Raw genomic sequence first — 17,592 nt, forward strand, 5'->3', positions numbered from 1 at the left:
GCAGGGTTACACTTGTTTTAACAAGTTAACCTAGATGTGATTGGTGACCAAATCGGTCAAGGTTTTTTGATCATATACTTGAGGTAAATATTATTATGGGCTACATTGGTGTATGAATATTTATTACAATATTGGAAGTGAAGGCACTAAAACATTATGAATTTATGAAGTGTCTTACAATGCCTCACAGCTTGGTCTTTTATTTTTTATTAAATGCTCAGGCTGTCAGATCTTTATCGAAGCAAGAGGGTCAAACGACAAGCTTTTGATACTTGTGAGTATCGATTCCCATTTATTTTCCCTTCTTCCATATCTCCATCTCTTATCTCCCTCATTTCCTTTCTTATTGTTGGATGTAATTATTATACAGAAAAACAAACAACTAACCTGTAACTTATTCCTCTACCAAACAACACCATACAGTACTGCACTTCTTATCAGTACAGTCCACAACATGCCATACCATTTCTGACACTTTCCATCACTCACTTTCTTTTAACCTTCCATTTCTTGCACATTTGGCCTCACAAAAATGACAGTGTTCGATTTGCAAACAATGAAGGTTTATTATAGATATAGCAAAGTTACAAATTCAACGGCCAGATGTACAACCCTATTTTGCATGCGCAAACGGGTTTGCGACCCGTTTGCGCATGCAAAAATCATGTGGGACATGTACCAACCCTATTTTGCGAGGCCCAAAAATTTGCAACTCACAAATCAGTGTTTTGCGTCTCGCTATTAGGAAGGGGCGTTCCCTTCCTAATTGCGACCCCACAAGCCATGTAAGAATGTTTTGCGACCGCAATTGCGTTCGCAAAAGACTTGCAGTTTACCATCCTATTCGAGAGGTTGGTAAAGCACTCGCATACGGGAAGAAGTCCCCAGGGGACCCCTTACCCTTTTCAAATGCAGGGGAAAATATTTTTGGGGGGCAGGCAGTGGTCCCAGGGACCACTACCTGACATAAAAAAATTAAACAAAAGCGTTTCATTTATTTTTTTAATGCATCCCGTTTTCCTTTAAGGAAAACGGGCTGCATTTTTAAAAAAAACTGCTTTATTTAAAAGCAGTCCCAGACATGGAGGTCTGCTGAGCCCAACAGGCCCCCATCCCTGGGAGGGCCAGCCATTCCCAATGGGGTCGCAAATTGCGAGTGTGCCTCATGAATATTGATGAGGCATGCAATTTGTGACCCCATTTAGAATCGTAAACAGTGTCTCAGACACTGTTGTACATGGCAATTTGCGAGTCGCAATCGTGCGCAATTTGCAAATTATCATGGTCGTACATCTGGGCCCAAATCACCAAATTAGTCATAACTCAGTGGTCATTACATGAACGCATTAGTCAATATAATTCAAAGCAATTCAAAATCATAAAGGCAAAGACCAACTATTATAAAGCTGTCTCAAAATAAAGCAAAGCAGACTCCATTCCGCATGAAGGGAAACAATCCCTGCTCAGCTAGGGTAAGGAATGACAGGAAAGTTGGGGAGAAGTCAGGCAGAAGGAGTCCGCATGAATAGCCTCTAGAAGGCAGTATCTATGAATCAAATAATGGTTCGTCAAGCAAATGGGGAGGCCATCACCAAAAAGTCTAACTCCTTCGAGCGGAAGAAAAAGACATACTCACTAAAAGGAACAGAAAAGGCAACAACCTGTAAGTCTACAATGAATTAGTTAAAAACACGATTTCATAAACCCGCTACACCTACACACAATTCGCATGAAGGGAACAAGTCAGGTTAGAGTACATTTCTGATAAGGTGAGCTTTGTTGACTTCCCTGATTAACACACAATGAAGTCTCTGCTTAACAACCTTCAGCGCAATATCTCTAACATGGTGATAAACTTGTACCAAGCTGTTCTCATTCCCAGGTGCTTGTTCATTATTGCGCTCTCCGAAGAATACGCAAATATAAGCATTCACATGAGAAATAACACAAAAGATACATCATTTATTATCTGTAGATACAGCCTATCTCCTGTAATGAGAATAAGGAAAAATACACAAGAAAAGGATATAGCAACTGCACATCAGCCATTAGAAATTGAGGCCAACACCAGCTACGGCTAATTTTAATTTGAGTGTCACACGGCAAATACATTTGCGTGTTGCGGATTAACAAACATATGTGGAAAGCATTTTAAATATAAAGTATTTCCTTCACTTCCAAAAGCCCTATCTCCTCTTATCGACATACTAGGTACCAACCTGATACCACAACTATATCCTATGTAACACCATGCGCTCTCTTCAATGTCCTTTAACACTTTACGCTGCAACACATTAAACATTAAAATTCAGTCAAAGGCACTCATACACCTACACAAAAGTTTATGAAAGTCAACATCACAGCCCACTATCAATGATAGCATTGGATGTGAAGTTTGGAACCTCCGGTCATGGTTACAAAGCATTTTTGAAGGATTAGGTCTGAAAATATGTCAAGTAGTTTTGATCACTATTGTTGTCCTTCTGTTGATCTGTATTCTCACCCAAGTGTGCATTAGCATCCATCACAAGCATCCCTGGAGGTAAGGGTACTTTCTCAACTTACCCACTGACAGTCTATGACGATGGTGACAATGACTAGGATATTGATAGAAAGCTTGATTATGATACTTTGAAAAGTAATTTAGGTGATATAGGCTCAGTTAAGGACACTTTCAGAACTGTGATAAAGAGCTGTAATGCATTTAAGAAAATAATCCAGAAGCAAGATTGTCAATATCGGAGAGTAAAGTGCTTAATGGGGGAACATGTATTACTTATAACTACAAAATTAGTTACACACTTCAGCACACCACAATCGCATTTAGTACCAAAAAAGAAGGAAGCAAAATGCAACATATAGTAATGGCATTAAAATAAAATAATATCATAACTGTACATACCATTCCGGTCCACAAAACTGTCATTATGATGAAAAAAGTTCCATAATAACAAGCTACAGAGACTTGGTTGAGCTTGTAGAAAGAGGAAAATGTTTTCATCTCGCCGACTCCCAAGAAATACAGTAGAACAGTTTTGCATGCTCTTGCAATGCTGCTAAAAGTGGAGGACTTAGACATGAACAGGATGTATCCGAGGGTGGAATATGCTGCCATGAACACAATGCCAGTCACCTAAAAGAAAACAACCAAAACATGCATCTGTTATAAAAATCATTAAAATAATTAAAAAAAACATTTGCAAAGCCTGTAGGTCTGGTCCTTTGTACGTGAATTTGTTGTAATGGCTGTGCACTGTGTGATACTTTGGAGGCACAAACAGGGAACACATGCAGACTGGTGGAAGGTATAACTGAGATCACTCAGATCTGACTGTCTGAGACAGACTGCGACGGTCTGATATCTTAGCAGAACAATGGATTGGGAGGCAGCTTGAGTAATTACCAGTGGCTTTTAAGCCATCACTTTTTTGTATTCCTCAGTCATAGGTCTAAGACAGTAGACTATATACTAAGCGCAGCCCTAAGCTCCATGGTAAAATATCCATGAACTGTCCCCAGTCTCAGGTAGGTGACTTTTGGTCAGCCCTGTTTTTCCAGCCATTACCAATAGGCCTGGCCCAAGCAACCGTATTTCAGCAGTTTTCGAAGCAATGCACCATGCGGTACTCATGAAGATTCTAAAGACCTGCATCATGGGAGAAAAAGAACCCTTGATAAATTAATTGTTTCCACCACTGCCATTCAAATTAAGGGGCTCAGAGTCTTCTCTTGTTTCAATGCCATACAAAGTGCCTCGGCATCAATCCTCCTCCACGTATTATTCAGCAGGTACATGGAGTTTTTGGGAGACCCAACATGTAGTCCAGACCATAAGAAGTCAACAGTACAAGATATCAAACACCTAAAATAACATCAATAGTGTTAGATGTCAAGACTATTAATGTTGTTCTGAATCTGATAGACTGCAAAAAGAACCTCAACAAAGGTGAGCCCGAAAAGCATGGCCTCCAGTTTCCTAGAGTTGACATAGAGATGGGAATGTGTCAGATATTAACAGGTAAGTCAGCTAAGTCTCCTCCCTTAGATCAACCAGTATCAACACCTGTCTCCCACAGCACCGCTGGTGACACTGAGTGACTAAATGTCAAATTGTAAATAAATTAAGCCCTACGCCAGTACAGCTGAGCTTCCAAAAAAACAGAAAGGCCCAGAAGCAACGGTGGCTCAAAATTAGTAGGAAATCCCAAAATAAAAGGCAAATTATGAAGCATACCACTCAAAAGCATTATCAAGTGAATGATGATGTTGTGGCTGCTCCAAAATGAGGGAACAGAGGGCAAAATTGATCATGATTCAAATGTATTGTCACTATATCCAGCACAAGATAATGTAAGGGGCACAATGGGAAATTGGGCCTCTAAGTACCCCTCTACATGGCAGGTGTACATCCACATGGTCAAAGATTTCCTACAGATCTTCGTTAGCCCCAAACTCATCTTGTGCTGCTTCAACAACTACACTGCCTTCCCCAGTGATCGATTCCATTTCCATCTGGCCAACATGAAGAGGTCAATACAGTATCTGACCAAACGCTGCAAATAACTACCTACCACCCTAAAATAATAACCTATGCGGCCACGGTTGAATCATCTGCGGATGCCCAAACTGTTCCAAAGATATTAGACTATGTACTCTTGTTTAAGATACAGAACAAGCTGTCAGCAATGATCTATGAAACAGTTTGCCCTCCAATGGTCATACAGGAGATGCCCCTAATCCTGCTTGTTACCTTTTAGCCCCTTGGGTTACTACCACTTCATCTAGAGTATCCTTATTTATGACATGACTGAAAATAAAGAATATGATCCTAAATTGTAGACATGATCCAAGTAACACATTTATACTCTATGGAAAAGCTCTAGTTTGCGTGGATTACTGAGGCTGCCTGAGGGTTAGATTCAACTTGAAAATGCAATGGTCTAATCAGATACTAAAAAGCGAAGTCAATATGACTCAATATGCCAATGCAGTGTTAGGATTTTCGAACAACTGTGGCGGTAGATTAGTTTTGCCTCTGCTCTTGAAGCATATAGAGCAAAGGCCCTGATAGCAGGCATTTATGCACATAAATGGGTGGGGGAATGGTGGGGTCACAAGAAAGTGGTTGGTCTGGTGAGAAATCAGAATCCCTTTCTACAACACCTCTTTCATTTAGAACCGGTGACTCCTGTTGCTGCCCTCATGCTGGAGCTAGGCATGGCTCCAGTAGACCTGCATCTTGCACTTAGATCAATTTTCTACTGGATTTGTATTTGGACGAAACCTACGTTGATCAGTTATTTGAAAACTTTGCATACGGTTTGGTCAAGCAATAACTATTTTAAACTATCTTAGTATAATCATATTGCAGTCACTTTGAAATCCATAGGCTGCACTGGGTTTTGGTCCAACCCTGAATCTTACTTCTCAATGAGTGTGCAGTTATTAAAAGAGACGTTTTGGAACTATAGCACTGCACACTCGCGGGGCAAGTTAGTGAAGCGCTTACTGACCTTCAAACCTTTCCCTGTTTATGAACGTTACTTGGACTAGCTATATCCAGCAATAAAAAGATCCCTGTACATAAGGTTTAGATTAGATACACTGCCAGTAAGGTCTTATACCAGTAATTCGTCAGATGCAACCGGAGACAGCAGCCTGTAAGTGTCTGCCAGGGGGTGAAGAAACCATCACACACTTCATGTTACTCTGAACCATCTCGCTGTAGGTTAGAAGGCGATATCAGGCCCTCTTCTTAACAGCAACAATATTAGATACAATAACGATGCAATGATTTTTTTTTATTTCTTACAGAACAAGAAATCTGTAAGATTTCTTACAGAACAAGAACCTATTTTTAATTAGGCAGCATAATATTTTTATGTTGCTTGAAATGCCCCCAGGACTTTTCCCCTCATAAATGTAAGCACACTTGTTTAACCAAATGGTTCTCCAGATTGGTAACATATCTAACTAAAACAAGGCCAGTGACGGCCCTCTTAGCAGTGAGTGTTATTTTCACTCACAGTATATGGTGCAGAAGGTTGTGCCTGGCATCAATTTAATTTCATCCTTTAGAGTTGGGGGGAGGGGTTGGTTTCTACAGCACAATTTAATAGTACTTAGTTGAAGCATTTAATGAGCCATTTGCACAGTCTTGGGCAGTAAGCCTTGCAGCATCCACTTTACATTTTAGAGTTATTTGTACATTTTTTACCGGGTATGGTTTGATCTGACTGATATTTTCGTGAATTGCATTTTTATTGCTCTTTTTAATTGCTTTCAGGTGAAGTCAATGTTCCCTATACCTCATAATTCATGCCATAAGCACTTTATCAGATTATTAACACTATCGCAGGGAGTGGGAAGCATATGCACTTTACCTCTATTTCCAATTTGCACAATGATCCAAGAGAATAGCTGTTAAACTCGGCATCCTTGGCGTGGTTTTCTGTGACTTTTTGCATTCTGAACTCCTGTTTTAGACTGTTGTGCACTTTACCCTTTACCACTGCTAACCAGTGCAAACGTGCATGTGCTCTTTACTTAAAACATGGTAACATTGGTTTATTCACAATAGGCATATTTAATGTATTAAAAAGTCCCTAGTAAAGTGCACTACGTGTGCCCAGGGCCTGTAAATCAAATGCTACTAGTGGGCCTACGGCACAGATTGTGCTACTCACTGAAGTAGCCCTTTAAACAAGTCTCAAGCTTGCCACTCCAGAGCCTGTGTGTGCAGTTTTAAGCTGCCATTTCGACCTGGCAAGTTAACCTACTTGCCAGGCCCAAACCTTTCTTTTTAATACATACAGGTCACACCCGAAGGTAGGCCCTGGACAGCTCATGTGCAGGGTGCAGTGTATTTGAAAAGTATGACATGTACTTTAAAATGTTACATACACTGGTATTAAAAAGCTCTTAAATAAAGTTTTCACTATGGCAAGGCCTAGCTCTCCCATGGGATACAATTGGGATTGCCTTACTACATTTTATAAGTGCCGTTTCCAATTGGGAAAGGATGGAACCCCCAGATTTGGTGTATCTATACTCACAATCTAAAAACACAACTAATGGTGAAGTTGGTTTTTAAATTGCAGTTCTGAAAATGCCGCTTTTAGAAAGTTTGCATTTTCTTACTTAAATCATTTAGTGCCTTCTGACTGTCTCTGGAATACACGTCTGGGGTGGGTAAGCGCTGGCTTCCTCGATTTCCTCTAGACAGCCATACACAAAGGAAAGCTAGGTGTAACTGAGTGGCCATCTGCATGTTGATGAGTCATCCTGAGCAGAATGGGAAGGAGGAACTAGCACTTTACACCTGAAAGGGCTGTGTTCTTTCCCCACACAAAGGGTTGCATACTCTCCTGTAGTGAGACTGGAGCCAGGGAAGAAAAGGCAAGGTATTGTGCACTTCAAAGCATCTCTTTGAAGTCTCCCTACTTCAAGGCCCAACTGGGGATAAGTACTGGACCTCTGACACCACCAAATTAGAACAATTCTGGAATTGAGGACGTTTTAACAGACAGAAGGACTGCTGTGCTACCAGGAGGTTCTGCCACTTAGCTGAACTGCTTTGCTGTGCTGGCCTGCTGCCTCTTGCCTAGGATTGAGAAGGACTGGACCTGCATTTCTATTTCCCCAAACCAAAGTATATCTAAGGGATTGTTGTTCCTCAAGTCGCAGGGATATCAAAGACTTTACCCTGCAACCAGCACCTGGACTCTGCCTGCTAGGAGTCCTGCTCTACCAAGTGGTGCCAATCCGGTCCTTGGAAGAGAGTTTTCAGTGCTGCAACCCAGAAAATCCACGCATCGATGACACTGTACTGATCAGAACTAGCGCATTTGCTTCTACACCGATGCATAACCACTACTGCATGAACCGCGGACTCCGCAACTTCTCAGATGCATCATCCCCTGTTTCCAATGCATCTCTGTCTTTGTGCGGCTCAGCACCAACACATCGCTTTGTGCTGCAAGCATCGCCTACAGCTCAGCGGTTTCATGATATATCGTCCGATGCTCATTGCATATTGACTCTCTACATATCTTCGACTTTGCACAGTTTGGAACTGACGCATAGCCCCACCTGCGAAATCACTAGCAACGCATTGCCTCCCTTGCTCTATGCATCGCCCTTGGCGTTGACACATCCAAGGTACTGTTCAGTGGGCCAAGGGAGGTCCCTGTATCTGATCTGCACTCCGTCAAGGTCGGCCTGAACTTTTAGATTCGCCACAATCAAGAGCAAACAGATAGCCCCAGTTGAAGCTATTTGTTTCTAAGCACTACAAACAGTTAATTCTTTAAAAATTATTTTCCTGACTTATTGGAGTTTTGTTGTCGTTGTCTTGTTTTAATCATAAAAGCATTGGTTATTTTTCTAAGCTGGTGTGGAGTCCTTTTGTAGCAGTTTCATTGTGTTACTGTGTGTTGTGTGCACAAATACTTTACATATTACCTCTTATTTAAACCTGACTGCTCTGTGCTGAGCTACCAGAGGGTGAGCATAGATTCATTTACATTGTGTTACTATCTTACCCGGACTAGGATTGTGGTTCCTGCATGGACAGGGTGCATCCTCTGCCAACCAGAAACCCAATTTATAATAGTTTACTCATATTAGGGTATTACAGGCCTAGCTCTGTAATCTTGATTGAAGAAAAATTACTTTGCATCACTGTACTATTATGGTGGCGTTGAGTTACAAGCTCAAGATTACTCTTTTTTTTCCTTAATTGGTATGGTCATTATGTTCATTCTTTGGACACAATTTTGTTCCTCATGTGATTTAGTGAATCTGTGGAAACAGTTTGCAACTCATGCAATGGTACTTTACAGAAAGTCACAAAATGGCTGATAGGAAGTGGTAAGAAGGACTTCTGAATTTGATATCTATGTGTAAGCATATATAAGTTTTATTGCAACAGAAAGAGCATGTCTAGCCATTTACGAAAGCCAAACTATTGAACTTATGTTTTTTATACATTTAGTGGCATTTTACATTTCATGCAGGTAGTTGGGATGCGTAGCATTAAACAAAGTGTCTTTGCTCCTTAGTACATCTTATCCAAAGCACATCATCGATTCCATTATACAGTAAGCAGCACATGCAGATTATTGCGGTTCTCCAGGCACAGAAGACTGACGCAGCTTACCAATGTCAAAATCACACTGGAGAAGGAAAGGCGCAGCATTGACACACAGGGAGCTGTCAATTTGTGAATGCGAAGGAGACGAATGCACTTCATTAACAATAGGAACACGATGGCTCCATGCAAAGAGCGCGCACACTACAAGAAAATAAACAACAGTGTCTCAGTTTGCTTCCGCCCAACAAAATTACAATGTGAACAAATGCAAGTATTCAAATACTAAACAGTTGGAGGAGATAGCAAATAAAGATCGGCTTCATTGCCCATTCCAGAAAGCTAATAATTACTGGCCATGGCTGTAAATAGTGCCAGTGTGTGCAGGGTTTGACTTATTCATTTATAAAGTTTTATATAGCCCGAACATGATCCTTGAGGGTATCAGAGAGCTTTACGGGGGGGGGTGAATAAACCAGTAAAAGAGACAGTAATAAAGTGCAGTTACGACATAAATACAATCATAGAAGAATAACAAATCAAGGAGCGTGACCTCCCTAGGAGATCAGAAGGAGGTAGTCATGACCAACAGAATAAGAGTACAACAGGTAGGGTCGATCAATATATGGTATGGCTACGAATTATAGACGAACCATTTATTCATCAGGGATGTTTTCTCTGTAGAGGGAATCGGGCAATTTCCTTCGGAAGAGAATTCCAAATTTTCGGTGCAATGCCTGAAAAAGCTCTGTTGTACATTTTCGTTTTGCAGAAAATCTGTGGTTTCAGCAGCACGGAGCAATGATCTACATACGCAAGATAGCTCAAATTTTTGTGCTAGGTATCTAGGAGTGTGGAAATGTAGGGCTTTATGGGTCATGCAAGCGAGTTTTAGATGGATGTGTACTTCATAAGGGAGCCAGCTTAGGGATTTCAGATCGGGGAGATGTGACTGTTTCTTTTTGTTCCGGTGAGGAGTCCGGCCTCTGCATCAAGAGAGGCCATTAAAGGGGCCAGCCTGTATCTGGAAGGCAAATGAGTGTAGCACTTCCATAATCAAGCCTGGAGATGACTGGGGCTTGGACCGCATGTTTAAGGTCATCTTGGGGGAGAAAGGGTTTTAATCTCTTTAGGATGCTCATCTGGAAATTCGCTCCTTTGGTGGCGTTACTGATGTGGTTCTGCATATGCAGATGTTTGTCTAGTGTAATTCCCAGAGATCTCGCAGAGTCTACAAAGTGAGGTGTACAATTGAGAGCAGTTAGATGTTTCATCCAAAGGTCGATCTTAAGATTGTGTTTGGGTGAGGTAATTAGGAGGAATTCTGTTTTGATGGCGTTGAGTATGAGATGGTTGAGTGCAAGCCAGTTCTGAGTATTTTGAAGAATAACGTTGAGGGTATTCAAGTCATCAGGGGAGGAGATTGTCAGGTACAATTATGTGTTGTCTGCATACATGTGATAATGAATGTTGAAGGATGCTAAGGAGTCTGCTAAAGGTTCCATGAATGAGTTGAAGAGAATGGGAGAGACGGCAGATCCCTGTGGGAATCCAAGGGTGACCGTAGTAGGCTTCGATAGAGAATAGTTGACCATGGTTCTTTGGTTTCTGTTATGGAGGAATGAAGTAAACCATTGAAGGATGGTCACTGATAACTGCATCCTTCTTTCAAGGAGATTTAGAAGTTTGACGTGTTTCACAGTGTCAAATGCTGAGGATAGGTCAAGGTGGATGAGAAGATACGCTTCATTCTGATCCAACATTGACAGATCATCCACTGTGTGTGTGAGTGCTGTGATCTTGGCAGAACCCAGACTGGCATTGGTCTAGAAGTTGGTACTGATCTATGCGATTGCAGAGTTGGATCTGTACACATTTCTCGATAAGCTTTGCCAGAGTGGGAATGTTGGAGATTGTACAGAAATTGTTTAAGTCCGCACAATCTGCTATTGTTTTTTTTTGGATGGGGGTGACCTGATCTACTCTTAGACAATCAGGGATGGTGCATTGAAGGAGAGAGGCATTTACAATCTTGGTCCGCAGAGGGAGGATAGACAATTTGATCTCCTTAAAGATAATCAAAGGTAAAGGGTTGATGAAGTGATTTGACCGTTTCAGCACTGTGAGCAAGTAATGAATGTAACTTTCCTTGAGGGGGTGAATGTGTGCCAGGCGGTATTGTTTTGGGGGGGAAAGTTCAGGGTGACTGATAGGGTTAGCAGACTGTGAGGGATGACCAATGGTGAGTAAGTTAGATACTATCAGCTCCCTCATTGTCTGTAACTCCTTTTCAATAATGACCGTTTTTTTTCCACGAAGGAGGAACCAAATTCTTCACAATTAGGAGGCTTGTTAGATACAAAACCAGGAAGGTAGGGTTGGTTGTTGGACTGTTGCTTGACAATTTCAAAACGTTTTTGGGCCGATTTCTTGCTTGGTCCAGTTGGTTGTGAAAGAAATTGGCTTTCAAGTTTCTGTATCTTTTGTTTTACATGTTTGTCACTGACCTTAGCCTTTCCAAGTCTTCCATGGAAGATGAGGATCTCTAGGTTCTTTCTGATAGTCTCAAATTGCGTCTTTCAGCATTGAGGTTTTCGTTGAACCAGGGTTTAGAAAGATTGGTGGATATATTTCTTAGTTGTAGGGAAGCGATCGAGTCAAGGATGTTCAAGATGGGGGTATTGTAATGCTCTGTAAGGTCATGGACGTCCACCATGTCCACCTGAGGGGTCAGGCAATTGTGACTGAGGGCTGATAAGTCATTGAGGTTTACGTTCTGTAGATTTTGTTACCAATGTTTTGGTTTTTTTACTTGAGTTTTTTGGGGGGTCACATTGGCATTGATGAGGAAGGTAATATGATAGTGGTCTATCCAATCACAAGGCAGAATAGACTCCAGTGTAGTGATGCCCTGTTTTGTGATGATTAGGTCTAGGGTCTCGCCTTTATTTCTGAGTAGGGCGATCACAAATTTGGGTCAACTGGACGTCTGATAAAAAGGCTTTGAAGGTTCTGACTTTCTGGTCATTCAGGTCCTTCCAGTGAAGGTTGAAGTCTCCAAGGAAGATCTGAGAAGTTTGTTGATCAGTGTTCGTTAAGATTAATACCATGATTTATTAGAGAGAGGACTTCCATTTCAATTTGAGATTGACAACAAACGTCAAAACAAAGGTGATTTCTTCAAACCTATTGCCACTGTGCTTTACAAGATGGGAACAATAACTTGCTTTAGTGTATGATGCTTGAAGCCCCTTGTGAGCAGTCCGTTAGCAAGATGTGTGAAGGAAATGGTAAGGCTGAGTCAGCATTTCTTCGTGACAGGTAAGCAGTGGGTCGGGAGCAGACGTTGAGACATTTTTCGGAGCTAGGGAGACTGCTCGCTCTCTCTCTCAATGTGACCAACAGGAAGGAAAGCGTACACAAGTTGTATAGACATTTTACTGATTAGCCCCCTTTACCATCTAGCTCATTCCTTTTTGTAACATTATATCAGCTCCCAACCATTCAGTAGTCCCTGGAAATCTGAATGTGCATAGCAATTAGTTGCCCTCCATTGAAGCAGAAACAGCACAAATCACTTATGAGGCAAGCGAAGCATCTATCCTTTTTTTTTTTGACACAGCGAATACAAAAAATGGTGCTATTTCAAAAGAAAAACAAAATGAAGGAGAATAGACATGGTCATTTGGCTAAAGATTTACTTTATGAACACTGACGCTTCTTGATGAGACTGCAGCCTCACCAAACCAGGACCAAGACAGTAAAAGGAAATTAAAGTGATTAAAAAAAAAAAAACGTATCTCTATAGTTCGTGCCATTTAATAATGCATGATTTTTCTCTTACCTGATCCCATGAGGAGATGAAACTAAGGTCTACAAAGACCCTGAAAAATCCTCTTTGCAGACGATCAATTATATCCACTGCCAGAATTAAACGATAAACAGAATATGCGTAGTAGCACAGACTAAGCAGGATTATGAACACCTATAAACATGAAAAATAATAGTCATTTTGAGAAAAAAGTCCAGATGACATGTTACATCAACCTATGATGTTTTCTACTATAAATCATGTAAATTCCTAAAGCTACAGTATCTTAGTTGCAGGGAAAAATTGAAAATGTTCTGGTAATCAACAATTGCATTGGAAATTAGTGCTGCACAGAGAATACCCACTAAACTTGGAAGCCTAAACTGTGCCAGAACATTTTTTGTGCAAGTAGGGCCTGCTCCCTCACGGGTTTATGAATGTTCAACTATTTTTTTCTCTTACAGAGTGCTTCTGCAAGACTATTCTAAATCTGGGCCCATGAACACTATATGCACTATGGGTGTGTGAAATTATGCTTGTGCAACAATTATTATGCCCGGAGGTGTGTGACATTTTTCATGCCAAAGTCACTAGTGACATTTTGAATTCTAAAAGAACATGTGATGTGCTGGCAGGACTCAGTTTTCAGAATTTTTTACTGAAAGTCCTGATGACCACTCATTTCAAGTTTCTGACAGCCAAGGCTCAGTGAGGTGGGTCCTACCTGCTTAGAAGCCCATGTGGAATCCTAAGTCTTACTCTAGCTGACCTGCTGATGAAGCATGTTTGAGATTCTAGAAAGAGCTGTTGAGTAGACTACAGGGATGTGCAGATGGATGGAGTCTGTTTCAATGGAATAAAGCTTTGTTTACATTTTCTACCAGATTTGGGACACTAATTTACTATGGGATTTTACAGCCCTTTTCTGTCACTCCTCATACCCAGAATACAAGAACACCTAGTCATCTTCCCCCAGATAGTCATTGTTGGGGGTGAGAGCGACTCACACACCAACTAAATGCTTCTATAGGCTACCCGCCAGTAGGACGGCAAGACACATTAACTAACCAGAGTCATCGTTCCATGCCTTGGCCTGCGAACAGCAGGCCTGGGGAGGTTTTCCCTGCTTCTGCAGAGTTCAAAGCTGACAGGTCTGAGTCAGGGCTGCGCCAGACTTAGGTCACATGCCCTGTGCTACATTTGCTGGCTAATGGTGGCACAAACCACACAATCTGGCAAGTACTACAGGCCTGGGGCAGTATCCTCTGCTTTGGCTGTGTGAAAAGCTCTGATGGGCACTGGTCAGAGCACTAACTGGCTGAGAAGGGGGGGGTGAGCCTGGTGGACTGGGCTCCATTTACCAGCCCATGGATTCACAAGGTGCCCAGGACGAGGTTCTACAGGCTCAAGGAGGGCTCCCCTGCTTGAGAGGTGTTAAAATCTCTATCTAGGCCCTAGTCAGAGTTACGGGAAGGAGGCATCCTTGTTTGACCAAGACTGAGGCCATCTGATTGTTCTCCACAAACGGGCCCCGGTTGCCCTGTACAGAGCTGGATTTGTACGGAGTTTTAGCCACCTACAAGGCCAGAGGGGCCCTTTGATGTGCCTGCCTTCTAAGGGCATGACGCAGCTGTTTGGGGACGGTCTAGCCAGCACACTGTTCCAATTGACAGGGCGTACTTGGTCCTTTTAAGGGTGAACTGCTTGGCCGACAACAACTGTTTCAATAAAAGAGCTTCAACCCCACCCTAAACTATCGATTGAAGGGTATTCCTTTCGGGATCCTGATCATGCCATTAGCATATGCTTGTCTCAAAAAGTAGGCCATGCATTTGTGAGAACACATGGTCAGTACAATGATACTGTGCATGTCTCATTAATACAGTTATGGTTCCTTTGAAAATTGTGGTAATTCTAGACCTCATACATGCTGATGACTGCCGACTTCCTGGGATGCATGCGTTTTCCAGACCAAGACCAATCCAGTCTTGCCTTGCTGCTTTGGTGACTAGATAACCTCAGCCAGTTGCATATCCTTGTGACAGTGACAGCACATTCAGATGTGTACTCTATCCTCTTAAAATTGTATGTTCTGTGCCTACCGACCACAGGTAAAGTGGAGGGTTCAATTCCATAAAGGGAATTTGAGGAACAGTGAACACACCCAAGATAACCAGTAGGTGTGCAAATGGTCAGTTCCTAACTTTTGGGAGGCAGTGATGAAAAATAACAATATAGGTCTCTTTCCTTGCCCTGTCATTCAAATGAGAACACCTAAAATCCTTTAACAAGGTTCCACTGTAGGGCAAGTTTTGTGTCAGCAGCTGAGGTAACTCCTTCTCCAATAGTGTATATTAAACTTACTGCGTGTGAAAAGTTTATAGGATACAGCTGGAGGCCCAACACAAGGTTAGCTACTGCCTGTCCCAGACCCTCTCAGCAGCCCCTTGATGCTCCAAACTGAGAGTCCTGTAGGTCTGAAGACTTTCTTTTCTTTGAAATAAAGCAGGCCGGTGGCCAAAATATTGTTACTCATATTCAGAGCTGGGGCATTTGTATTGGTCTGCGAGAGGTGAAATTCTTGGAATATGCAGATGAACCAAAGTGAAAGCATTTGCCCAAAAAGTTTTCACTAATGAAGAATTAAAATCAGAGGTTCGATGACAATCAGATACTGTTGGAGGTCTGATCCTAAATCATGCGGACTAGCAATCCGGGAATTTAATTCCCATGAACTGGCCAACAGCTTCAGGGAAACCAACATCTTTAAGTTCTAGGGAGAGTATGGTTGAAAAGCTGAACCTTAAAAGATATGACCGAAGGCCACTATTGGGAGTAGAGCCTGCAACCTAATTGAATTCGACTCAATGTGGCAATCCTAATTGATAGATCGTTCTCAAATGTGTGGTGACAGTGCCCAACCATTCATACCTGGTGGAGCAATTTGGCTGGTTAATTCCGATAACCTATGAGAGTCCCCCATGCTAACTAGTTAAGTGGCATGCAGCTATCAGTGTTAAATTACTTATGTGGACAAGTGGCATTCAGCCACACAAGATCAAGCAAGAATGGGTCCGTCATGCCCTTAGATGCCCGAGGCTGCAAGCACACTATACTGAATGCAGCAGTGTGTGTCTACCCTCCGCCAATAGGTGCCGGTATTACAGTGATTCCCATGATTACTTTCATTTACAATGTATGAGGAATTCTCAGTATGTGTGTATCAAGCTCACATTGACAAAGTAACTGCCCTTTGCACGCACTACCCATTGCTACTACTGATTGGATAGTTTAGTGAGGTTCTCAGATCGGCCCTGCTCAGATCAGCAACAGCCCTAGAGGTGCACCAAGAAGATGATCAAACTAGACTATTTAGTAGAAGTAAAAGGCCTAAGAAGGATTCCTTAGGTGAACCTGCAGGCTAGAGATGACACAAGCCTTACATGGTTGCATCCCAGCCAGAACACAGCCATTGGGATGGGACCGACCACTCCCCCGAGTGCTGATTGGCACGGATGTATGTGGCTGTTGGGCTTCGAGTGGAATGAGCTCCTCTCCTGGAGGATTTCAATGACACCCAAGGGCCCAGGGCACTCCTCCAGGGAATGCAGGGACAAGCTTGGCAGAGCATGTGGTGGGTACCAAAGGCCCAGGTGTGGGAATGGGCCAACACAGCATAAAGCCCTCCAGATTGGAAACCCAGGCTCACCCAGCACAATCCCGGGGAACTGAAGTGGGGAACTTGAGTTTGACTCAAAGAGGAGACGTTTGCAGGGGTGCTGGTTTGTCTCACATGTGGGAAGGAGAGGCATGGCAGTCTCCACCCCCCTGCCTCCCAGGTATCTATAGGTGGGTGAACATTTTAAAACGTTGCCCGTCTGAAGGTTGCTTGAACATCAATCAACTTGGGAGCCCTCCTAGGGTGTGGATATGGCTCAAGGAAGCTTTTCTCCCTTTGCCCTCCAAGGTCAGACCCCCTTTTCCCATTTCATTACCCAAATCCTGGCTTCGAGGTACACTGCCACCATTCCTGGGGAAGGCAGGCACCAGTCCTGTGCCGGGGTGAAACTCTGAGGCATGTGGTTGCATGTGGATCACCTTGGGTAACCCTTAAGTCTAACCTACTCCTGGGGGGTAAATTCCTGTCATGGATGTATGCCGCTGGCGTGCCTGGCCTCCCTTTAATGGCGCTGGTCTCCTAGGGTGAAGCCATGTTTGGGTGTCTGTGGTGTACCATGGCTGCTCACATGCATCGCCTTGGGCACCACTTCCATGACAGGAGCTGGCAGACTACCCTACTCCTATGTACTTGACTCTTGACATGTGGGGGTTTGAGGCCTGGCTCCCACAAGCCATGATGGGTAGTGGATGGCCAATGCGCAGGTAGAGGGACACTCCTTTGTTGTCAGGTACCTGGTAGCCCAGCCACATGTGGCTTGGGAGAGGTTTGAAGGAACTGGTAATCCTGCCCTGGTGTCGAGTAGACCAGTAGCAGAGCTGCCGGCCTCTGCTCCTGATTGGCTGCCTGGTGATATGGGTTGAGACTCCCAGGGCAAGCACCAGAAACCTTTTTTGAACTGTTGAGTTTGACTCAAACAGGGGAACCTGATGGGGTGCTGGGCCAGCGGCAGATGGGTGACACTGATTTTCTCCTATCTCTCCTCCAGATGGAAGAACACTGCAAGAAATG

General features: G+C 42.8%; 1 protein-coding gene and 1 pseudogene across 1 annotated transcript in view; one reads left to right on the top strand and one right to left on the bottom strand.

The window, feature by feature from the left end:
- Positions 1-17,592, bottom strand: part of PKD1L1 (polycystin 1 like 1, transient receptor potential channel interacting) — a 1,386,277-nt gene that overhangs the window by 133,741 nt on the left and 1,234,944 nt on the right. The window contains exons 59-61 of the mRNA XM_085607392.1: positions 12,936-13,076; positions 9,161-9,295; positions 2,903-3,133 (exon numbers count right to left, since the gene is read on the bottom strand). Of these exons, the coding sequence (XP_085463518.1) occupies positions 2,903-3,133; positions 9,161-9,295; positions 12,936-13,076 (507 nt within the window). The remainder of the gene's footprint in view (positions 1-2,902; positions 3,134-9,160; positions 9,296-12,935; positions 13,077-17,592) is intronic.
- LOC146823134 (18S ribosomal RNA) lies at positions 14,684-16,333 on the top strand (annotated as a pseudogene).

Source organism: Triturus cristatus, chromosome 5_2 (genome assembly GCF_964204655.1).
Source record: "Triturus cristatus chromosome 5_2, aTriCri1.1, whole genome shotgun sequence".
Lineage (NCBI taxonomy): Eukaryota > Metazoa > Chordata > Amphibia > Caudata > Salamandridae > Triturus > Triturus cristatus.